At 44.2% G+C, this 25326-nt stretch overlaps 1 protein-coding gene across 1 annotated transcript in view; it reads right to left on the reverse strand.

The window, feature by feature from the left end:
• LOC133131614 (uncharacterized) overlaps positions 1–25326 on the reverse strand; it is a 91616-nt gene that overhangs the window by 46957 nt on the left and 19333 nt on the right. The window contains exons 7-8 of the mRNA XM_061246985.1: positions 24548–25213; positions 23190–23900 (exon numbers count right to left, since the gene is read on the reverse strand). Of these exons, the coding sequence (XP_061102969.1) occupies positions 23190–23900; positions 24548–25213 (1377 nt within the window). The remainder of the gene's footprint in view (positions 1–23189; positions 23901–24547; positions 25214–25326) is intronic.

Below are 25326 nucleotides of genomic sequence, written 5' to 3' on the forward strand. Positions count from 1 at the left end.
CTGCTCCTACACAACAACTGTGGAAGTTAAAGAAGTTGGCCGCTGGCAGCACACACTTTAAAGAGAGCGAACGCTTCTCTGCACTCTGTGTAATAGAGGTGGTTGTAGTGATGAGACTGGATTATGAATGCAAATGGGAGAAAAAAAATCTGTGTGAAAATTATGTTCAGTACTGAGAACAATTTCCTTGACTGGTGCTTCTTCATGCAGTAATCACAGCAAATATTACACATTTTTGTAATGGATAAGTGGGCCTCTAATCAACCAATCAAACCTCAGTGTACACCACAATAGAAAGTTAGGAGAAAATAAGGACAGTTTATTTTTCTTACAGTACTGGTAATAATTATGGAAACATTGCATTTGGAAAAAAGTTTTGATAATGAATGCAATATTTTGCTAAACTTTCTATTTCTGGAATAATATATACTACGGTGGCGGCACGGATGGTGCAGTGGGTAGCACTGCCGCCTCACAGCAAGGAGGTCCTGGGTTTGAATCCCCGTCGGCTGGGGCCTCTCTGTGCGGAGTTTGCATGTTCTCCCCGTGTCTGCGTGGGTGTCCTCCGGGTACTCCGGTTTCCTCCCACAGTCCAAAGACATGCAGATTAGGCTGATTGGGGAGTCTAAATTGCCCATAGGTATGAGTGTATGAGTGTATGAGTGTATGAGTGTATGAATGTATGAGTGTGTGAGAGAATGGTGTGTGTGCCCTGTGATGGACTGGCGACCTGTCCAGGGTGTATTCCTGCCTTTCGCCCAATGTATGCTGGGATAGGCTCCAGCCCCCCTGCAACCCTGTTCAGGAAAAGCGGGTTCAGATAATGGATGGATGGATGGAATATATACTATGTAATAAATGTAATATCAACAATAATCAGCATTTATGTTAAACTGCAATCATTACACCTTTCTTTATGGATTAGTTCATACCCACATCATTGAAAAGTCAAATGTATCTTATTGTTGGAAATTTTACAATCAGCTTGAATATGTATTTCTATGTCTAATATTTTTGTACATGAAATGATCATATTCATGCAAAGAATTAATCTATTTTTTTTGGTTGTTTACTTTATTTCAAATTACTGATGGTCAAACAATGCCATTACTACTCGAGGTCAAGGAGATAACTGTTATGAACATTTTTTTACAGATTAAAATGTCTTCAAGAAACACAAAGAGAAGAAAGAGCTCAGATAAAGGTTCTAAGTGTAATGAACTCCATTAAGCACTTGAGGGGAGAAGACGACAGCCTTCACGCGGCCTCTCCTGTGAGTAGTGAGAAATGGTGCGAGACCAACTCATGAAACTAATGTCGCCAAAGAATCGTCGAGCTGGCAGACCAAGGTACAAGCCGAGGTCAAGACCAAGGCAGAGAACGTCCTCTTCAGGACAGGCGGACACCCCCACCGTCGAAAACCAAGGTCTGTCGGCGCTCCAACTCAACGTCGAGGGCCTTACCATCGCCAAACTCGAAGTCATCAGGCATCTTGCCGATTCCAACAAAGTGGCAGCTGACGACAACCTCAAACTGCCTGGGTTCTTCCTCACCGGATCCATCCACAGCAAGAAGCATGGAATGGCAACCTTTGTCCGGGAAGGATTGAGCTGGTCAGCCACCAGTCAATCTCCACCCGGCTGCAACATGGAGTGGCTGGTCACCAAAATCCAAGAAACATCTGTTGTGAATGTATACAAGCCCCCACCAACTGTGCTGACTGTATCATCACTACCATCTGTGACTCCTCCCGCCATCTATGCAGGTGACTTCAATTGCCAACATACAGATTGGGGTTACAACCACACATCACAGGATGGTGAAGCGCTGAGTGAGTGGGCTTCTAACGCTGAGGCACTGCTGCTCTTTGACCCAAAGGAGCCCCCAAGCTTCTTTTCTGCACGCTGGAACTCTCACACCAACCCAGACTTGGCCTTTGCCGTATGCCGCAGTAACGACCTGAAACCGGAGAGACGTGTCTTGGACAGGTTCCCTCGTTCACACCACCGGCCATCCATCATCAAAGTACCATCACTGGTACAGCCGGTAGCTGGCAAACCGGTCAGGAGTTGGAACTTCAGGAAGGCGAACTGGCGGCAGTTTATGGCGGAAACGGAAAGAAGAACTGCTGGTCTCCTGGACCCAGAAGCAGCTGATGTGGATGCTGCATACGCCGCCTACTGTGAAGTCCTCCTCAGGGCAGCAAAGCACAACATCCCACGTGGCTACAATAAAAACTACATCCCGGGCTGGGATGAGGAGTGCAGCTGCCTGCTGCGCCAACACCAGCAGGCAAGCTCCAGGAAAGAAATGGACGCAACAGCAACAACCCTACTGCAGAAGCTGGACGACACCCGAAGGGCCAGGTAGACTGAAGTAGTGGAAGCCATCGACTTCACCCACTCTAGCCGGAAGGCGTGGCAGACCATCAACCTGCTCTCTGGGAGAAAAACAACCCCCCGCAGGTGTCCAGTGACAGCAGATACCATTGCTTCCCAGCTCCTGAAAAATGGTTGCTTCCCTGATGCTGACAGAAACGTCACACGATTGACCTCATGTGAGGTATCGTCTCTCTCCAGGGCAGCCAGCGTCGATGCTAACCTCTCAGGAGACTTCACAATAGCCGAACTAAGTGCAGCAATCAACAAACTGAAGCCGGGCAAGTCATCAGGTCGAGACAATATCCACTCAGAGTTTGTCATACACCAAAGTGAAAGAACATCTTACTGGCTATGCTCGTTTTTCTCATCATGCTTCCGGAGGTCCAAGCTCCCAAAGACCTGGCACTGTGCTTCCGTCATAGCCTTGCCAAAGCCGAACAAACCCGCCGAAGACCCGAAGTCCTACAGGCCCATCTCTCAGCTCTGTGTTCCATATAAGATCCTGGAGAGGCTGATTCACAGCCGCATCGAGCCAGTGGTGGACCCACAACTCCCACCGGAACAAGCCGGCTTCCGCCGAGGCAGGTCAACAGTGGATCAGGTAACGCTACTCACTCAGGACATCGAGGACAGCTTTCAGGATAACGAAAAAGCTGGAGTAGTTTTCCTGGACCTGACAGCCGCCTATGACACCGTGTGGCACCGCGGACTACATTTGAAACTGTTGAGGACAATCCCGGACCGGCACATGGTGAGGTTCATCATGGAGATGCTATCGAACCGTAGCTTCATCCTACAGACCAGCGATGGCCAGACCAGCAGGCTCAGAAAGTTGAAGAACGGTGTCCTGCAAGGCTCCGTCCTCTCACCAATGTTGTTCAACATATACATTCACAACCTGCCCGATACAACATCTACCAAGTATGGCTATGCGGACGATTTGGCCATCATGCTTCGACGCCCAACATGGAAGGCGACGGAAGATGGCCTCAATCGAGACATGGGCATCCTGGCAGACTACCTCCAGAAGTGGCACCTTCAGCTCAGCATGGGCAAGACAGTGTCTGCAGCTTACCACCTTAACAATCGGGAAGCTAGAAGGGAACTGGACGTGCATGTTGGCAACAACCGCCTGGAGTTCCAGCAAGCCCCCAAGTACCTCGGCGTATGCTTGGACCGGACACTGTCCTACAAGCAACACCTGGATGAAGTGAAGGCCAAGACAACAGCAAGGGTCTCGCTCATCCGCCGCCTGGCGGGTTCAACTTGGGGAGCTTCCCCCCAGACCCTACGCATATCCACGCAAGCCCTAGTCTTACCTATAGCAGAATACTGCGCCCCAGCCTGGAGCAGAAGTCCACATGTGAACAAGGTAGATACTGTCATCAACAGCGCCCTCCGTATAGTTACTGGTTGTCTGAAACCCACCCCTGTGTCCTACCTGCCAGTCCTAGCTGGAATCGCCCCAGCCAGTCTCAGACGGGATGCGGCTACCCTCGCCCTGGCAAGAAAAGCCCAGAAGCACGACTAGCACATCCTACACAATGCCACAACAACACCGGCACCACCATGCAGGTCTCGCCATCCCTACAACAAGGCAGCACAAGAGATGCTACAGTCTATCCCTGAGGACTTGTCCAGAGACGCCTGGCTGGCAGCATCCTGGAAACAGACGTGGGAGACGGCTGGGCCCTCCCGCATTCAACGATACATCCGGGACCCAGGAGGCGGTGTAAAAGGAGAAGACATGCCACGCCATCTATGGACCTCACTGAACCATCTGCGCTCAGGCGTCGGACGCTTCAAGTCATCTCTGAAGAAGTGGGACCTATCGGACAGTGCGGCATGTGAGTGTGGCGAGCCTGAACAGACTGCCGAGCACATAATCACCGGCTGCCCCCTATACAGCCCACCCTCAGAAGCTGGCCTTTTCGACTTAGGACCGGAGACGAGGGCGTGGCTGCATGACACTGAGTTGGCCATCTGACGATATAGGAAAGAAGAAGAAGAAGCGCAGTGTTTCCATAATTTGTGCCATTACTGTACATCTCTACGGAATAACACTTTTCATTGGTAAAATAGACCTTAATAGAAAATTATTGAACACAGTTATGATTAATCATAATAATCTACTGTAATTAATATACAATTGATTTTAATGAAAATAACTAACCCTCATAAAGTGCTCTGAAAGTCTTCCTCTGTTTCTGGACCTTCATCATCCTGTGTTTCACTCGATCTTCCACTGCCCTCCTCTTCTCTTCCACCTCCTGTAGGAGCATTCTGTCTATTTCATAGTGAGAGCCTCTATGCCCTGCCATCATCTCCTCTATCTTCTCCAGCAGCTCTGTGACCTGAGTCCCATCAGCCCTGTTCTCATTGTTGAGAACATGATACCGGTTCCCACATTTCTCTATGAGCTCTTGGAGGGCCCTCCCTTCAGTATCAATGTGCTGCTCTATGGTTGTGTCTCCCAGCCAGTCTCCCTTGGTGAACAGCACTATAGTGTGTCTCCAGACTCTCTCACTGAGAAGCTCCAGGTGTTCCACTGCTGATCTCCTGTGTTCCTCTCTGAATGCTGAGCTCACTTTAATGACCAGGAAGAGAGCACAGGGTCCCGGGGGACACAGAGACACACTGCGCACAATCTCCTGTTTATCCAGCTCTGCAGTGTACTTCACAGACACCTTCCACCAGCCTGGTGTGTCGACCACAGTGACCTGTCTCCCAGCTACTTCACCCTGTCTCTTCACACACTGTGCAGTTCTTATTCCAGACTCAAACTCCTCTGTGCCCAGGATGGTGTTTCCTGATGAACTCTTCCCACTCCATCTCGCCCCCAGCAGCACAATCCTCAGCTCTGAGAGACGGTGTTCATCTCCTGTCAGAGAGAGAGAACAATTTACTCCTCATCAGGAGTGTTAACAGACATTCAGCTCTGAGATGAGCAGCTCTCTGTACATTTGGATTTGTGAGTACTAATAATGAAATTACATCCATAACAGGACATTATACAGGTGGGCTATAGGTTACATCTATTATAGGTTACAAATATTGCTATTATTCATGCCATCTATATCTCGCCTGGCCTTTGATTTTAGTGAACTAACCTGTATAACAATCACAGGTTGTACTCATTTAATGTCAGTGCTAGAGTTTCACCCTCCCACCAACTATTTTACTGAAGGTAGAACATAAATCAAATTTGTCCAACATTCAATATTTATTTTTTAAGAGATCTGTTGAACCTGCTTAAAGGATGCTATGGTGGTTGGTCACACTTTCTAGATTTTAATATGCAATTTGCACAAGAGGGCATTGAAGAAACACAATGAAAGTATTAGATATGTCTGTTCTTTAGTTTTGGAAAAGTAAGCTTATTAAGGAGAACAGTTCACAGCGTAAGCAATGTGGAGTCAGCCATAGTGGCTCTCATGGAGAGAGCAGACACAGAGGTTCTACTAACTCAGGGATGGGCAAGGCCGGCCGTACCTGCTTCTAGATTTCAGACCTTCTGCTCTTAATCATTTAATTAGCCCAATCATTTACATGATCTGCAATCTTTAGCTACATTCCATGATATAAACAGCAGCTGATAAATGTTCTTGTCTTGAAGCATTTTATTGTGGGGTAATTTACTAGTGAAGCAGTCGTGGGGCATATGTCTAATTAGCTGATTGAGCCAGAGTAACTGAGGCAGCAGAATTCTGCATACACACTGGCCCTCCAGGACTGCCCACCACTGTATTTACTCAGGTCAACACTATAGCCCAGTGGTTCTCAGTCTTCCTGCGTATACTGGATTTTGTTCCAACCAGAGTAGAAAAAAGAATTTGAACAACCATTTTTCATAGTTGGGCGTTTAGAAGTATTATTTACCCTCTTAAAAGTACAGCAGGTAATTTTGGACTTCTAATGTCAAGAGAGGAATTATAGCAACACACACCCTCAAACCACAACACAGTTTATCGCACCGCTTCTCTGGGAATGCGCTGACATTGAAACGCCATTGGCTGTGGCAATTCGAACCAATTTTCAACCAATGAGCTTGAATTATTGTACAGCTATACGATATTTTGGTACAGAGTGCCAGGCTGTCAACTGTATATTTTGAAATGCTAATTTAAGGACTATGAACACAGGCAGAGGGCGAGTCAACATGTCAATGAGCCTTTTTAAATGATAGGAAGCGATTTACAATGATCTTGTAACAATGTTTTAAGACAAAAATTACCTATTGTACCTTTAAGCCATGTTATGTCAGTAATAGCTGTGTACATGGGCGGTTCTAACGGGTGGCCAGTGCCACCCCTAAAATCCGATTGGTCACTTCAGTGCCACCCGACAGGTTGTCAGTCTGCTTTTACGAAGACTGTCTTTTCCGTTTTGCTGCTTCCAAATGTGCGTTAAAAGCACTAATCTGATTGGCCACCATATTGGGACGTCATTGGCTGTTTTGCCAGTCAATCAGTTTTAATAAAGGCACCGTTTTTCCCGTTTGCAAGGCTGGAAAATGTACTGCAAAAATCGTGACAGGACGGACAGCTTATATGGTGAATTTTCTTCTAAGTGAAATTTGTAGCGTTTAAGCTTTATTTTACTCTTGTCAGGGTGACAGGTTATAACATTTTGAATGTTATGGTTCAAATATGAATGTTAACGTTTGAATGTTAAGGTTATGGTTGAAATATCATTAAATAACATCAAACGAGCTAGCTAGCTGACGTTAGCTAGTGTTAGCTGACTAGTAGACTGTGAAGTGACTAGCTAGCTAGTTAGCTAGCTAACGACCGTTAGTCTCGAGAAGAAATAAATTACTTGAATGCTGTGTTTGTTTAATAAAATATGCCCCCATTGTGTACTACTAACTAACTAACTTGTCAACTAAATCTATGTAGCCAAATCGCTAATTTATCTAGTTAGTTAGTTGGCGTAACGTTAGTGTTAAATTAGCTAGCTAGCTAACTGCCGTTAGCTTAGGTTAGCTAGAATGCCAGCGCGTATTATCGACCTGCTACGGGCGATAAACAGCAAAACATATTTACAACTGCCTTTCCACAAAATTAAGCTGTGACATGCCTACAAACAAAACAGCCATTAGGAAAGTTAGCTAGGTTGCGAACCCAGCAGCCTTATTGTCGTGCTGTATTAATTAATCGTCGCAATTAAGGAATTCCAGGATACCAGTGTTCTGTGTGTAATGTTGATATTGTAAATGAGGTCTTAAGGGACGTATTAATATTACGAAATGTATATTACATTTGTTTGTGAACATTCAAATTATGTGGAGCTAAACAACATCCCTGTGTCTGACCCCTCTATTGTTTTAATATATTTAAATAAAGCTAATTTTTCTTATGTCCTTGAATGTGTGTTCTCTAGACTAACATGAAGTGACTGGATAAGTACCATGCATCAGAGCTGGTGAGAAAGTGATTTTGGACAAAGCAACAATGTATTATCACTTTCATTTATTAATATGATTAAAATGATGAATTAAGTAAATTTGTTAGATCCATCACCACAAATTATTGAACATGCTTTGTTACAGGAGGTCAGAGCATTATTTATTGTAATAAATCTAAAAAAAAAAAATATTCATGTTATTCTTCTCCAATTGAAAAAAGCCTGTAAAATGGTATTATGTGGGTGTATCGTGGCAGAGATTGCTCTACACCTTGTATTTTGTTCTGCAGAAGTGCATGACTTTAATGGCCTTAAATATGGTCAGTTGAGGTACAGGAAAATCAGACTGTCCAAGTAGAAGCCATATTACAGGCCTATAGGGGAATTAATAAGAGACAGCCTCACAGGTGTTTATTTATTTATTTTTTTAAACCAAGACTTAGTCTTTTTATTGGCAGTGGAAAACAAGTTCAGTATTTTATTGAAAGTCAGCAATAAATAATACTGTGATACAGTTCAAATGTACATAATTTTTGTTACAAGTTCATGAAATTTTAAATGATAAACTGAAGACAATTACAAAAAGACAGTGATATGAATTTCCACAACAAAAATATCTAAAATCACAGAGATAAAGAGCTATTGTACGCGCATGAAGAAAACCACTTCCAAGCTTACATGAGTCTTAGATTTCTCAACATTATGAACCCATATAAATACTGAGAAACCTGTGTTTGATATCAATGGAGCAACATATTCAGAAACGCACCGGAAATCACAATATGAATAAATGGCAACTGCTATACAAATACTGACAGACAAACACGGAATAAATAAAACAGACATAATGTAGGGGAAAATTCACAGAACGAAAGATCTCCCTCCTAAAAGCATGATAACCAATCACAAGTCAAAATCAGACTCCACCTTAGTGAGCAGGCTGGTTCCTCCAAAACTCTCGACGATGTGTGCTAAAAGTTTATCAATATATCTGTATTAAAGTATGATATGTACCCTGTATAGTTCCAAACTGATTAACTGCTAAATTGTGCCAGGATTACACAGTGAGCCCAGCCAGCTGGCAGGGGGGGGGCCCGTCTTGAACTGTGTAGACCAAACTGTCAAGGACACGGGCAGAGCAAGATATGACTATACAGCTGATTTCTCCGGGACTCTCGATGTTTTATGCCAGGAGTGTATCTATTCGACCTAGAACATTAATTATAGCTGAGCTTATGAAAACGCAAGAAACCACAGTGAAAACTGTTGAAATGAGAGCAAAGAATGCTACGTACATTTATTCCCTTAGAAGAGAATAACTAATCAAATGTTTAGTATGTCTGTATATTAGAAAAGTATATTAGAAGTGAATATTAATGAAATGTTTAGTTTGTCTGTATATTTTCAATGATTACTGCTGCTTAGTTCGTCTTATAAAAGTGAAAGATACAGAGTGACGTGTATGGATGACGTGTTAGAGGGAGGGCATCCAGAACTTTATGAGGTCTGGTAGTTTGCCAAGAGCAGGTGCGGGGTGAAGTGAGGACACGTAGTTGGCAGAATGCCCTGAACTTTGTACAGAGTTGGCAGAGCATAAGGACCGTTGGCAATTTGCCACAATGACGTTGTGGGAGGAGCGTTGGGAGGAGTTACGATAAGAAAAGTGTGGGTGATTTGCCAGAATGCGGTTTGAGGAGGAGTTGTAGGTGGAGTAACTGTGTATAAAATGGGTGTACAAATGCCAGTCGGGGTTCAGTTCTGGAGAGCTGATCCGGCTTTATGCACGTGTGCTAATAAAGCCTGATTTTCCTGAAGATCTTGCTGCCTGGTGTCGTCTTTTCCCTCGCGAAGATGTTTTTCGACAAATTGAAGATTTGGACTCTGTCGTTTCGTAGACACGACAATAATAAACATAAGGCTAAATTAAAAGACATAATACAATGTGTTCAAAGGTTCTTGAAGGAATTGTGCTGCTGTCTTCAGACTCACCATAGGAAATGAGGCCACAGTGGAATTGGTCCTTAAAACAAAGCCGCGGCATTACAGCGTCTCGTCACGAGCCTTTCCGACAAGGAAGAGGGAGAAATGGAGTATTCTGGCTCCTGTGGTCGCCAGATGGTTTATTGTCAGAGTACCTGGCAGCCAAGCAATTCGCCCAAGACACGTCTCCGCCTTTGTAGTGCTTATGGCTTCCTGAAAAGTTTCCTTTTGGTATCACAATTTTAAAAAGATACGTACGGACTTTGTAGAGGTTTGTGTTGAACACTGGGGGCACGGCAACCACTTCATTCATGACCGCGGCCCTCAACGTCTCCAGCACACTCAAGTGCGATGTTACGCAATGTCACTCAGAGAAATGTGCCAGTTTACTGGAATAGAGAAATTACTATTGACCTTCAAGCTGAACTTTAAAAATCAAAAGCTATATATATTTATATACAAGCATTAATCTTTTTTTTATACAGCAGATCTTGTATTGACCACAGATGTTTTTTTAATAATGGAATTTAATCTGCTTTGAATTATGAATTATGAATATGAATTTGACTGCTTTAACTATAAATGTTAAAATTTGTGCTGTATAAAAAAAGATGAATGCTTGTAGATAAATATACACATAAGGGCACAGGAGAAGTCGCGAGGAGGAAACAAAGATTCAGAATGGAAAAAAAAAAAACATGCAAACGATACATATTAAGTCTATGTAAATGAAATGTCCCATAAGTTCATAAATATAATAAACAAATACAATAATCTAAAATATCTTCTCTAAGTTACTGAAGAGATCAGCCACGTTATTCTCTGTAATTAAATATTTAGTGTCCTCAAATGGCCAAGATTCCGTCCTGATTTAGTGAATGCTGATGTCTTCAGCTGGATGAACGGTGGATAATCACCTATAGAAGTAATGGGGGTAAACTGGGGAAAAACATAAGTAAACAACATTATTACAGGGAAATAAATCATATTTTACAATAAAATTAGGAATTTACTTTTGGTTAGTCATGTACTGCAGAAATTCAATTACACAAGATACCATCCATAGAGCACACTTGCACAAGGTAATTAAAACCATATAATTTAATGAAGAGTTAGTTGCAAAGTTGATATTTTACACACTTCACAGTAACATGGTGGTTGTTTGTAACACTTGCCATTCTATAGGCAACAACTAAACACATTCTTTCATTATTCTGTAAAAATGTATTTAAAAATGTTTTTTTCAAAGCCTCATACTTGTGGCCCACAGCGGACTAGGGACAGAGAACGGGAACGAGGTCACCAAACAGGAAATGGAGGTAACACCAAGGGCCTGATTTACTGGACCTTTAGCACGTGCAAAACCAGCATCGTGACCAATGACTGGTCATGGCATTTGTTATGGTCCAATCATTGGTTGTGTTATTACAGTTGTTTTGCTTGTACTAAAAGGTGTAGCATGTGCTAATGGTCTTTGTAAATCAGGGAACTACACTGTCTAGATGATAAAATATCAGATATCAAATGTCAGATTTAGACATGATTCCATAATGATGAGGAGAGAACTGGCATCTGTGTGCCATACACTTGGGAACTGAATTCAGATATTTATTCTTTGTTTTATTTGCCATCAAACATTTTCAATTCTCACCAGTGTTTCTGACATGTCAATTCCCTCAAGAGAGTTTTCTCTGTTCAGCTCTTTATAACAATTTATTCTGATAGAATATACCCCAATTTCTTTTTTCTTTTATTCAAGTCTGCACATTGAAAAGTGAGGTAGAAATATGAAGGGAGTTTGCGACATTTAGCATATCGGTGCATGGAATCTGTGTTTTGGCTCTGAATCATAAACAGACATATTTATCACTTCCCAAGCTAACAGCCTAAGTAGTGTAGCCCAGAGTGATAATGAATGTGTGTGTGTTGCTCCGATATTTTTAGCACTGTAACTGAATGTGTTTGTGGTGTAAACAGATGACCCACAGTTGTATGGCCTCCCTCATTGGAACAGTGCTGCTTCAGCATCACATTCACAGCTATCCCGGTCAGGGTGTCGACAGACCAGAGTTGTGTGTGTGTGTGTGTGTGTGTGTGTGTGTGTGTAGTTGTGTGTGTGGTGTGTGTGAATGTGTGTGTGTAAGGGAGGGTGTGTGTGTGGTGTGTGAGTGTGTGTGTGAGTGAGTTTGTGAGTGTGTATGTGAGTGTGTGGTGTGGTGTGTGTGAGTGAGTGTGTGTGAGTGTGGTGTGAGTGTGAGTGAGTGAGTGTGTGTGTGTGTGGTGTGTGTGTGTAAGGGAGGGTGTAAAGCGCTTAAGAGGCCTCTCTGCCAGCAGGGTGTTATTATTGGGTTCACACCTCGGACCACCAGAGGTCCGGCCCTGCTGACGAATATGCACACACATACACACTCACACACATTTGCACACGCCCACACACACCCACAAGCTCATACATATGCACACACACATACACACACTCACACATAACACACATGTGTGGGGCGACATGGCTCAGGCAGTAAGAGCAGTCGTCTGGCAGTCGGAGGGTTGCCGGTTCAATCCCCTCCCGGGCTGTGTCTAAGTGTCCCTGAGCAAGACACCTAACCCCCAAATGCTCCTGACGAGCTGGTCGGGGCCTTGCATGGCAGCCAATCGCCGTCGGTGTGTGAGTGTGTGTATGAATGGGTGAATGGAGAACATCAATTGTACAGCGCTTTGGATAAAGGCACTATATAAATGCCTGCCATTTACCATTTACACACACACTCTCGTATGGCATCCAGAGTGAGCTAAACTGACTTGAGAACTGAGCACCCTGAATTCTGTTCTACTTAGTGAGAAACTGACACTGAACTCTGATGCTAGGCCATCCAAGCACCACTGCTGACACTTAGAATTCTTTGAAGAAGCAAAAGGGAGGAGGAAAATTTCTTAACTACTAAAGTGAGGTCTTTCTTGTTTGCTGGGCAGATGCAGATTTCCTGATTGGACAATGGTATCCCATTTTGGTTATTTTTTAGCTGGCCAAACTCATCTAAACAACAACCCCCCAGTTTAGTAATTTAGTGACCGCATACAGTGGGGGGAAGGCAGGCCATTGCTGATTGGTGCAGAGTCAATCACCATCTGCTTCTGCATACAATGTATCAATATCACCTGCACTGCTGTGAGAAAGAAGCTCACAATAAATCCTTAAATTAACTGCCTGCTTGACTGGCTCAGTGCTATAGACAAGTGCCATTCATTCTGCTGTCCATCACTAAATATTCCACATATATGTGATACATAATTAGATATTATTTTATAGTATGTAAAACTGGCAGCAGGCCAATGCTTTATTACTGCAATTATAGCATAATTGTATGAATACACACGCTAAATGATCTTTAATTTGAATACATATAATTTGTACACTCAATTGTAAACTCAATTTAACATAGACCTAGTTATATTTAAATCATAGATTATTTTGTAATGAAAAGATAACTGTGGGAGATTGGTAAAATTTTAAATATGAATTGAGTGAGAGGAGTTTGAATGGGCTATCTGTAATGTGTAGGTCTGCCTACACATCCCATTGTCCCATTGTGAAATGTAATGTCGGTCTCAATTTTTTAGTGAACTAACACAACAATCAAGATTTAATGTCAGTGTTAATTTACCTGAGTTTTACCCTCCCACCAACTATTATACTGAAGGTAGAACATAAATCTAATCTTTCCCACATTCAATATTTATTTTTTAAGAGATCTGTTGAACCTGCTCAAAGGAGTAACATGGTGGTTGGTCACACTTTCTGGGTTGTAACAAACTAAGAAGTTTGAAGCACTGTTTATGCACACTAAGGGAGGGTAAGTGCACACTTTATAGTTCTGCACAGCTTGTATCCGCTGCTAAATGAATTAGTTTGTATCCGCATGCCTATGAATTAGCTACACATTTGTATGATGTGCTTTCACCACTTTGTGTGGGTAATGTAGTGTTAAATTAGGCAATTTAAAAGCTAGGCTAGTTCCCATTAACATGTCTATAAGGTTTTCCATTATTGTTAGCGTGAAGCTAATCTATACAGCAGTTAAGCTAACTGTACTTCTGTGTTGTTTGGTTTCCTGTGATGAATAGCAGGAGTTGTATTTGGTGTTGTATGTGTTGTATGTCATCAGAAAAGCATGGCCAAATATGCAATCTTGGTTAAATTTGACTGTTTTTGAAGAAGCATACCCTAACAGTCTGTTTAAATGCCCCCTGAAAGGTAGATAGTTTATTTAAGGTGGTGTTTCTGGGGAGAGATGGTGGAAGGGCAGCAAGGGCGGGTAAACAGGCAACAGGACACAGTTTAGGTGAAGTGATGTGAGAGGGATCTCCAGATCCTATGATATTGGAGGGAGGAGAATGGTCGTGTTAGTCCTCACCTGCAGCTTCAGTCTGTGGAATTTATCAGTAGATTAGCTTTGATTTGGTATTGCTTGTGAGCAATTGTAGGCCATTTAAATAGGCGTGTCAGAGCGACGCTAGCGTATATTAGACTGGCGAAAGTTGTCCTTAGTCAGTAAGTGCATCATTCTGACCAGGTGTTTAGTATCGCTGCGGGTTTTCCTCTTGACACGGTAACGTAGATTTTTTTTAAATTGCTCATTTGAACAGCAAGGGTTAGGGCTTGAGCCAGGTTGTTTGTCTATTACCTGTTAATCACTTCTACTGGTTGCATACCTGTAGAGTGATTGAACATTTGTCTTAAGTAACTTAAATAGCTGTGGAATTTATCAGTAGATTAGCTTTGATTTGGTATTGCTTGTGAGCAATTGTAGGCCATTTAAATAGGCGTGTCAGAGCGACGCTCCGTCCCAGTTTGTGATGTTATGTTTCTCCCCATCCCAGTCTGCTCTCTCCCTCGAAGACCCCCCCTGCGACGTGGGCCTCCACGGCGTCGGAACCCCTCAAACCTCAGCTATCCCCCGCTGACCCCCTGTGAGGACTTTGCTGTCACAGGGGGACTATGGAACTGCCAGTCTGCCACTCGGAAGGCTGACTTCATCCCTGCGTATGCCTCCCTCCAGTCCCTACAATTCCTTGCCCTAACTGAGACCTGGATCACACCTGACAACACCGCCACTCCCGCTGCCCTCTCATCCTCCTTCTCCTTCTCGCACACTCCCCGGCCTTCCGGCCGTGGCGGTGGTACTGGTCTTTTAATTTCCCCCTCGTGGAAATTCTCTGTTCTCCCCCTCTCTGACCTGTCCATATCCACTTTTGAATTCCATTCTGTTGCAGTATCCTACCCTACTAACCTTTTCATTGCAGTTATCTACCGTCCTCCAGGGCCCCTGGGAAACTTCCTTGATGAGCTAGACACCCTTCTCAGCTCCTTCCCTGAGGATGGCACCCCACTGATTCTCCTTGGAGACTTCAACATCCACCTAGAAGCCTCCCAGTCTGCTGCCTTCCTACCGCTAATCCACTCCTTCGGCCTCTCCCTGCAACACTCTCCTCCGACCCACAAGGCGGGCAATGTCCTAGACCTTGTCTTTGTAAGGAACTGCTCATGCTCCAATTTCACGGTTACCCCTCTGCATACATCTGATCACCACTTCATCTCATTCTCCCTCCCTCTTCCTCCCCATCCTCCTCTCCCTCCTCCCTCCCACACTTCCTCAGCCCGCCGTAACCTCCGCTCCCTCTCACCCTCTTCCTTTGCCAGCACCGTCACCGCCTCACTCCCCCCTCTCGAATCCTTCTCCAAACTCCCCGCTGACTCTGCATCTGCCACCCTCCTTTCATCTCTCTCCTCCGCCTTTGACTCTCTCTGTCCCCCTGTCTCAAAGCCACCTCGCACATCCCCTCCCAGTCCTTGGATATCTGACACCCTCCGTACCTCCAGGGCCAGCCTCCGCGCAGCGGAGAGGAAGTGGGGGAAATCCAGAGACGCTTCCGACCTCATGACTTACCAGTCTCTCCTGGCGGCATTCTCTTCCGATGTCACTGCCGCCAAAGCAAAATATTATCAAACGCAAATTCAGAACTCTGCTTCTAACCCCCGGAAACTGTTCTCCATTTTCTCCTCTCTCCTCAACGCACCGCCTCCTCCTCCTCAGTCCTCCTTCGCTGCTGATGACTTTGCTGATTTCTTCGATGAGAAGGTCGCAGTCATCCGCAGATCCTTTACAACCGCCGCCCCCCTCACTGTGCCCTTCCCCCCCTCTAGGCCCATCCCTTCCTTTTCCACTTTCTCCCCCCTTACAGACTCTGATGTTTCTCAACTCCTGCTCTGCCACCGCCCTACAACCTGTGCCCTTGACCCTATCCCCTCTTCTCTTCTCCAAACTATCACACCTGACATTCTCCCATTTGTCACCTCCCTTGTCAACTCCTCCCTGTCTTCCGGCTGTTTTCCGGCATCCTCCAAGAGGGCCCACATCACTCCGCTGCTAAAAAAGCCTACCCTGGATCCCTCCATCATCCAGAACTACCGCCCGGTATCTCTTCTTCCTTTCCTTTCTAAAACTATAGAACGAGCCGCTTCTACTCAACTCTCTTCCTTCTTTTCTAACAACAACCTGCTAGACCCCCATCAGTCTGGCTTCAGATCGGGCCACTCGACAGAGACTGCACTCCTCTCCGTCAGTGAGTCACTTCATGCCGCACGAGCAGCCTCCCTCTCCTCTGTCCTCATTCTTCTAGATCTCTCTGCTGCCTTCGACACTGTGGATCACTCCATCCTCCTGTCTGCCCTGTCAGCAACGGGCATCTGTGGCACAGCCCTGGACTGGATTGAGTCCTACCTCTCTGGTCGCTCCTTCCAGGTTGCCTGGGCTGGTTCGGTATCGACACCTCGGCCCCTCGCCACAGGAGTTCCCCAGGGCTCAGTCCTTGGCCCGCTTCTTTTTTCTCTCTACACTCGCTCCCTTGGCCCTGTGATCACTGCACATGGGCTATCCTACCACTGCTATGCGGACGATACCCAACTCTTCGTCTCGTTCCCGCCGTCTGATACGCAGGTTTCAGCCCGTATCTCTGCTTGCCTGAGGGACATCCAGAGCTGGATGGACAACCACCATCTAAAGCTCAACCCAGGTAAAACTGAAATGATATTCATCCCTGCTAATACCTCTCCCCATCTGGATCTCTCCATTTCCCTCGGGGATACCACACTCACGCCGTCACCCAGTGCAAGGAACCTCGGCGTGGTGATGGACAGCAGACTGTCCCTTTCCGAGAACATTGCGGCGGTGACCCGGTCTTGCAGGTTCTTCCTATACAACATACGGAGAATCCGCCCCTTTCTCACCCCCTACTCGACCCAGCTCCTGGTCCAAGCGATGGTTCTGTCCCGCCTGGACTACTGCAATTCCCTCTTGGCTGGCCTCCCAGCGTCTGCCATCAGACCCCTCCAACTCATCCAGAATGCAGCAGCTCGTCTGGTCTTCAACCTTCCCAAATACTCACACGTCACCCCCCTGCTTACTTCCCTCCACTGGCTGCCTGTCATGGCTCGCATCAAATTCAAAACATTGGTGCTAGCCTTCCAAGCAGTTAAAGGGTCTTCCCCAGCTTATCTGCAAAAAATCATCAGACCCTACACCCCTGCCAGACCTCTTCGTTCAGCCTCCACAGGCCGCTTGGCACCTCCCCCTCTCAGAACCTCCACCTCACGCTCACGACTACTGTCTGTTCTGGCTCCACGGTGGTGGAACGAACTCCCCGTTGAGGTCAGAACTATAGAATCCCTCCCCACCTTCAAGCGCAAGCTGAAGACACACCTCTTCAAACAGCACCTCTCCCCATCCCTCCCTACCTCCCTGTGAACCTTAATTGTTGTCTCTGTGACTTGTGTATCAGTATTTTAGTTGGCTAGGTAAGCAGTGTTTGGATAGTTAACTTTGGTGACTTTTGCTCTGTTTGTTTGTTTGTTCAAAAAAAAAAAAAAAAAAAAAAAAAGGCCCTTGTCCTTATCTTTGTTGTACAGGTAGCAGTTGAAATTGTACTTACCTCTAGGGTCTTTCAGCGAACTTATCCCTGGTTATGGGTATGCACTTTGTTGTACGTCGCTCTGGATAAGAGCGTCTGCCAAATGCCAATAATGTAATGTAATGTAATGTCTCCCTTTGCCTGTTCTCTAGGGTACCAGCCACAGCTCTTTCTGGAGGAAGAGAGGGAAGTGGAGGTCCCAGTTGCTGGACTCTTAGTCCGGCGTGTGCACCAAGCCTGGAAAAGAGCACCACCCTTCTCCAACATCTGACTGAGATTAAGACGTTTTGCAGACTGCCGCCACAGAACTGTACAGGCAGTGGTATATTGGAATATTATCACAGCTACAGGGTGTTGATCTGTGCGCAGGGGAGGGTTGTAACCCCCGTCACTGTGATAAAATTACAATATACTGTACCAAGTCACTTCAGCTCATCTGCTCCGTGACTCGGACAGAGGCTGAATGCTGCACAGCGCACTACCAGGCCTACGGACACACCTAGTGTTGAGTAGGTTTCATTGGGAACTGATTTAGCAAAAAGGCAGGAAGTGCACAACACTTATCAGCACCTGCTTCAATCTTCCAATGCTGTGCACAGATATCACAAAAATACTTTTATTGAAAGCAAACAAAGTACAAAGATTGTCAGGCAACATTTGCCAACAAATCAATTTCAGCAGAGTACAATACATTGGTTGTTATTTACGGAAAAGCCGTAGAAATTAAGTTGCATGTACTGTATGAATAAAAGTAAGATGCTATCACATTTAAGTCTTAATATGCTTAATTCACATGTAAATTAATGTAGTAACTTAAAGGGAACATGAAGTACTTGGTAATGTAACTCTGCCTTTTACCTTTGATTAGATATTGCCCTAAATTAAAATCTGAAATTGATCTATATTTGCAGGAAAAATACACAAAATTCACTTATATTTTTGCAGCTCCTAGCATGAGGCTGCAGCCATTTGGAACAAGCTAGGTTTTAATGTCACTAGGTTGGTTCATCTGAACTTGAAACCCCAAAAAATCCAAGAAGGAAACCCAGGACCTTTTATATCACCCTGAGAAGCTCAAATGAGTATTACAGAACAAAACGTATTCATATTCACATTCATTTGAATGCAGGGTCATATCTTATCTAAGGTAAAAAGTCACATTACTGAGTGCTTTACATCCCCATTAAAGTTCAATAAGCTATCACTCATTAGTATCAGTGAAAAGAGCATTTTAATCCTGTCTTGAAGCGGAATTTCATAATGGGGTTTCTTCTTCCTGTAAATAACATATGCTTCTCTTCAGGTGTTCAGTTAATTTTGGAATTTGATTATAAAACTCTTGCACCGCCAAGAGTGCATCTTGTTATCAATTTATTACATAAAGCACCGAGATATATACAATATACACAAATAACATATATATAAACTATTGTCCTCCTCAGTATGCCTCTTGAACTATACCCAGGCTCAACCCTTGAACTATACCTAAAGCTCAACCCAGGTACGACTGAAATGATATTCATCCCTGCCATTACCTCTCCCCATCTGGATCTCTCCATTTCCCTAAGGGATACCACACTGACGCCATCACCCTGTGCAAGGAACCTCGGCGTGGTGATGGACAGCAGACTGTCCCTCTCCGAGAACATTACGGCGGTGACCCGGTCATGCACATTCTTCCTATACAACATATGGAGAATCCGCCCCTTTCTCACCCCCTACTCGACCCAGCTCCTGGTCCAAGCGATGGTTCTGTCCCGCCTGGACTACTGCAACTCCCTTTTGGCTGGCCTCCCAGGGTCCGCCATCAGACCCCTCCAACTTATCCAGAATGCAGCAGCTCGTCTGGTCTTCAACCTTCCCAAATACTCACGTCACCCCCCTGCTTACTTCCCTCCACTGGCTGCCTGTCATGGCTCGCATCAAATTCAAAACATTGGTGCTAACCTTCCAAGCAGGGGTCTGTCCCAGCTTACCTCCAAAAAATCATCAGACCATACACCCCTGCCAGACCTCTTCGTTCAGCCTCCATAGGCCGCTTGGCACCTCCCTCTCTCCAAACTTCCACCTCACGCTCACAACTACTGTCTGTTCTGGCTCCACGGTGGCGGAACGAACTCCCCGTTGAGGTTAGAATTGTAGAATCTCTGTCCCTCTGTACCTCCCTGTAAACCAACATTTTTGTCTTTCTGTGATTTACTTGTGTTCAGGATGTTTTAGTTTGGCTAGGTAAGCAGTGTTTGGCTAGTTAAGGGGTTTGTTCATACTTTTGCATGTTGCGGTTTAAAAATCAAATAAAAAATAAAAAATCAAATAGGCCCTGGTCCTTATCTTTGTTATGTAGGTAGTAGTTGAAATTGTACTTCCCTCTAGGGTCTTTCAGTGCACTTATCCCTGGTTATGGGTATGCATTATGTTGTACGTCGCTCTGGATAAGAGCGTCTGCCAAATGCCATTAATGTAATACCACCTGCACACCAGAAGCACTGCAGATGATGGAAAGAGCAGAGAGATGTCTCTCATCCTGTAGCCTGTGTGCAAAGTGAGCCATTGTGAAGACCTAGTGCTGCAGTAACCAGGGGAACCCAGCAAGACCAACTACATCCTTCCACAGAAGACTCCCTGTCAGTCAGCTGATGACATACTGTAGCCCAGGTTCAAACCTGCATGGTCCTTTAACTGCTAGCCGGACACACATACAGAGATATGTGATATTGATCTTGTATATGTAGACAATCACATCACACAGCTTTCAAAATACGTCAGTGATATTTGGTATGTCCATAGCTACATTTTTTTTAAAATGGGCAAAATTTTGGAAAATGACTGTAAATAGGTTATGAAAATAATTGGAAATGTATTAAAAACTATGAAAAACAAATGTACATTAAAATGTGTTAGGTTGACAGAAAACAATTGATGATGAAGTAGTTACACAATGTACCACGTGGGGGCAGTGCAGAGCAGTGTTTATAATGAAGTGTCGCTTTCCTCTTCCAGTGTCCCTATGCCATATATCTCTGAGTCAGTCACAACAGAACTCTTTGTTCCGTATCCAGATGATGCTGAACTCTCTGGTTTTCTCCTTTTCAGCCACCCTGACACCTTCTCCCTGGAATCCAACACAGAGCTGCCTCCTTCAGAGGGGGCTGGAGTCCCTCCACCCACTGTAATGCAACACCATCAACAAGCTCTGTTACATTCAAACTCATCTGCATTATATTCTGTTACATTTTTCATTTTCAGTGACTGCTGCATAATGAATATTTTTCAGATATTTTTGATTCACATAATTGAGATTTGAGTTCATGATGTGATTTAAGATCATTATGTGGTGTATGGGTATGTTACTCATTTGCAGATTCACAAGCATACTGTATATTAAATTAATCCAGATTAGAAAATGTATGTTTATGTTTCTCCAGATGATTATTAAATTATTATTATTGAGTACTGAGTACTTTATGATGAGTACTTCAGTATGCAAAGTATAAAGCATTAAGTATTAGCTTGTGTACTCATTCATTCATTAATTATCCTAACCTGCTTATCCTGAACAGGGTTGCAGGGGGGCTGGAGCCTATCCCAGCATACATTGGGTGAAAGGCAGGAATACACCCTGGACAGGTCGCCAGTCCATCGCAGGGCACACATGCCATTCACTCACACACTCATACCTATGGGCAATTTAGACTCTCCAATCAGCCTAACCTGCATGTCTTTGAACTGTGGGAGGAAACCGGAGTACCCGGAGGAAACGCACGCGAACACAGGGAGAACATGCAAACTCCACAGAGAGGCCCTGGCCGACCGGAATTCAAACCCAGAACCTCTTTGCTGTGAGGCAGTAGTGCTACCCACTATTATATAAACTGTTTGAAAGAGTGTAGAAGCTTTTTAACATATAGTAAAATTGTTAGCTGGACAATACATGATAAATTGTTCATTGTTAAATCATTGTACTGTGTATATGTGAGTGTTTGTTTGCAGACTTGAAGCTAAACTGTATTTGATGATGAATTAATTCTGTAGGAGTATGATGAATAAAACTCACTGAAAGGAGGTACAAACTCATAGCTGCTTCTCCTCTGTCTGAATGGCAGTGTGGATCCCTCTTTCGCTGAGTCAACGACAACCGCTGACATCCTCTCCATCAGCTCCTCTTCTCTTCTTCTCCATTCCTCCTCAGTAAATGAGGCCTGTTTGTTTCTCTCTCCTACAGGGAAGGGAACACCCCCATTTCTGACATCAATCTCCTCTATCTTCTCCAGCAGCTCTGTGACCTGAGTCCCATCAGCCCTGTTCTCATTGTTGAGAACATGATACCTGTTCCCACATTTCTCTATGAGCTCTTGGAGGGCCCTCCCTTCAGTCTCAATGTGCTGCTCTATGGTTTTGTCTCCCAGCCAGTCTCCCCTGGTGAACAGCACTATAGTGTGTCTCCAGACTCTCTCACTGAGAAGCTCCAGGTGTTCCACCACTGATGTCCTCTCTGTATCTCTGAATGCTGATCTCACATTAATGACCAGGAAGAGAGCACAGGGTCCCGGGGGACACAGAGACACACTGCGCACAATCTCCTGTTTATCCAGCTCTGCAGTGTTCTCCACAGAATAACTCCACCAGCCTGGTGTGTCGACCACAGTGACCTGTCTCCCAGCTACTTCACCCTGTCTCTTCACACAGTGTGCAGTTCTTATTCCAGACTCAAACTCCTCTCTGCCCAGGATGGTGTTTCCTGCTGAACTCTTCCCACTCCGTCTTGCACCCAGCAGCACAATCCTCAGCTCTGAGAGACGGTGTTCCTCTCCTGTCAGAGAGAGAGAACAATTTTTATTTAGGATTTTGTAATTTTTTTATTTTTATAATTCATGCAATATTTTGTTAAACTTTCTATTTCTGGAATAATACATACTATGTAATAAATGTAATATCAGCAAATAATGAGCATTTATGTTAAACAGCAATCATTACACCTTTCTTTATGGATTAGTTCATACCCACATAATTGAAAAGTCTAATGTATCTTATTGTTGGAATTTTAAAATCAGCTTGAATATGTATTTCTATGTCCAACGTTTTTGGACATGAAATGATCATATTCACGAAAATAATTAACCAAATGTTTTTGGTTGTTTACTTAATTTCAAATTACTGATGGTCAAACAATGCCATTACTACTCGAGGTCAAGGAGATAACTGTTATGAATACATTTTTACAGATGAAAATGGCTTGAAGAAACACTAAGAGAAGAACGAGCTCAGATAAAAGTTCTAAGTGTAATAAACTTAATTAAGCACAGTGTTTCCACAATTTGTGCCATTACTGTACATCTCTATGGAATACGACTTTTCATTGGTAAAATAGACCTTGATAGAAAATTATTGAACCGTTATGATTAACCATAATTATTCTCTGTAATTCATCTAAAATTGATTTGAATGAAAATAACTAACCCTCAAAAAGTGCTCTGAGAGTCTTCCTCTGTTTCTGAACCTTCATCATCCTCTGTTTCACTTGTTCTTCCACTGCCCTCCTCTTCTCTTCCACCTCCTGTAGGAGCATTCTGTCTATTTCATAGTGAGAGCCACCAGGCCCTGCCATCATCTCCTCCATCTTCTCCAGCAGCTCTGTGACCTGAGTCCCATCAGCCCTGTTCACATTGTTGAGAACATGATACCTGTTCCCACATTTCTCTATGAGCTCTTGGAGGGCCCTCCCTTCAGTCTCAATGTGCTGCTCTATGGTTGTGTCCCCCAGCCAGTCTCCCCTGGTGAACAGCACTATAGTGTGTCTCCAGACTCTCTCACTGAGAAGCTCCAGGTGTTCCACCACTGATCTCCTATGTTCCTCTCTGAATGCTGATCTCACATCAATGACCAGGAAGAGAGCACAGGGTCCCGGGGGACACAGAGACACACTGCGCACAACCTCCTGTTTATCCAGCTCTGCAGTGTACTTCACAGGATAATGACTCAACCAGCCTGGTGTGTCGACCACAGTGACCTGTCTCCCAGCTACTTCACCCTGTCTCCTCACACACTGTGCAGTTCTTATTCCAGACTCAAACTCCTCTCTGCCCAGGATGGTGTTTCCTGCTGAACTTTTCCCACTCCATCTTGCACCCAGCAGCACAATCCTCAGCTCTGAGAGCCGGTGTTCCTCTCCTGTCAGAGAGAGAGAACAATTTTTATTTAGGATTTTGTCATTTTTTTATTTTTATAATTCATGCAATATTTTGTTAAACTTTCTATTTCTGGAATAATACATACTATGTAATAAATGTAATATCAGCAAATAATGAGCATTTATGTTAAACAGCAATCATTACACCTTTCTTTATGGATTAGTTCATACCCACATAATTGAAAAGTCTAATGTATCTTATTGTTGGAATTTTACAATCAGCTTGAATATGTATTTCTATGTCCAATGATTTTGGACATGAAATGATCATATTCATGCAAATAACAAAGCAAATGTTTTTGGTTGTTTACTTTATTTCAAATGAATGATGGTCAAACAATGCCATTACTACTCGAGGTCAAGGAGATAACTGTTATGAATACATTTTTATAGAAGAAAATGGTTTTAAAAAACACCAAGAGAAGAAAGAGCTCAGATGAAAGTTCTCAGTGTAATCAACTTCATTAAGCAGTGTTTCCATAATTTGTGCCATTACTGTACATCTCTATGGAATAACACTTTTCATTGGTAAAATAGACCTTGATAGAAAATTATTGAACACAGTTATGATTAATCGTAATAATCAACTGTAATTCATCTAAAATTGATTTTAATGAAAATAACTTACCCTCAAAAAGTGCTCTGAGAGTCTTCCTCTGTTTCTGAACCTTCATCATCCTCCGTTTCACTTGTTCTTCCACTGCCCTCCTTTTCTCTTCCACCTCCTGTAGGAGCATTCTGTCTATTTCATAATGAGAGCCACCATGCCCTGCCATCATCTCCTCCATCTTCCCCAGCAGCTCTGTGACCTGAGTCCCATCAGCCCTGTTCTCATTGTTGAGAACATGATACCTATTCCCACATTTCTCTATGAGCTCTTGGAGGGCCCTCCCTTCAGTCTCAATGTGCTGCTCTATGGTTGTGTCTCCCAGCCAGTCTCCCCTGGTGAACAGCACTATAGTGTGTCTCCAGACTCTCTCACTGAGAAGCTCCAGGTGTTCCACCACTGATATCCTCTTAGGTTCTCTGAATGCTGAGCTCACATTAATGACCAGGAGGAGAGCACAGGGTCCCGGGGGACACAGAGACACACTGTGCACAATCTCCTGTTTAACCAGCTCTGCAGTGTCCTTCACTGGATAAGTACTCAACCAGCCTGGTGTGTCGACCACAGTGACCCGTCTCCCAGCTACTGCACCCTGTCTCTTCACACAGTGTGCAGTTCTTATTCCAGACTCAAACTCCTCTCTGCCCAGGATGGTGTTTCCTGCTGAACTCTTCCCACTCCGTCTCCCTGTCGAGGACCCGGCCCTAGGCCCTCCTGATGAGAGATTGACAGAAGATGGGTTAAGCAGGAATGCATTGTTAACCCCTCGCACACGCCATCGAGGTGGTAGTAAGAACGCC

Source organism: Conger conger, chromosome 6 (assembly GCF_963514075.1).
Source record: "Conger conger chromosome 6, fConCon1.1, whole genome shotgun sequence".
NCBI lineage: Eukaryota > Metazoa > Chordata > Actinopteri > Anguilliformes > Congridae > Conger > Conger conger.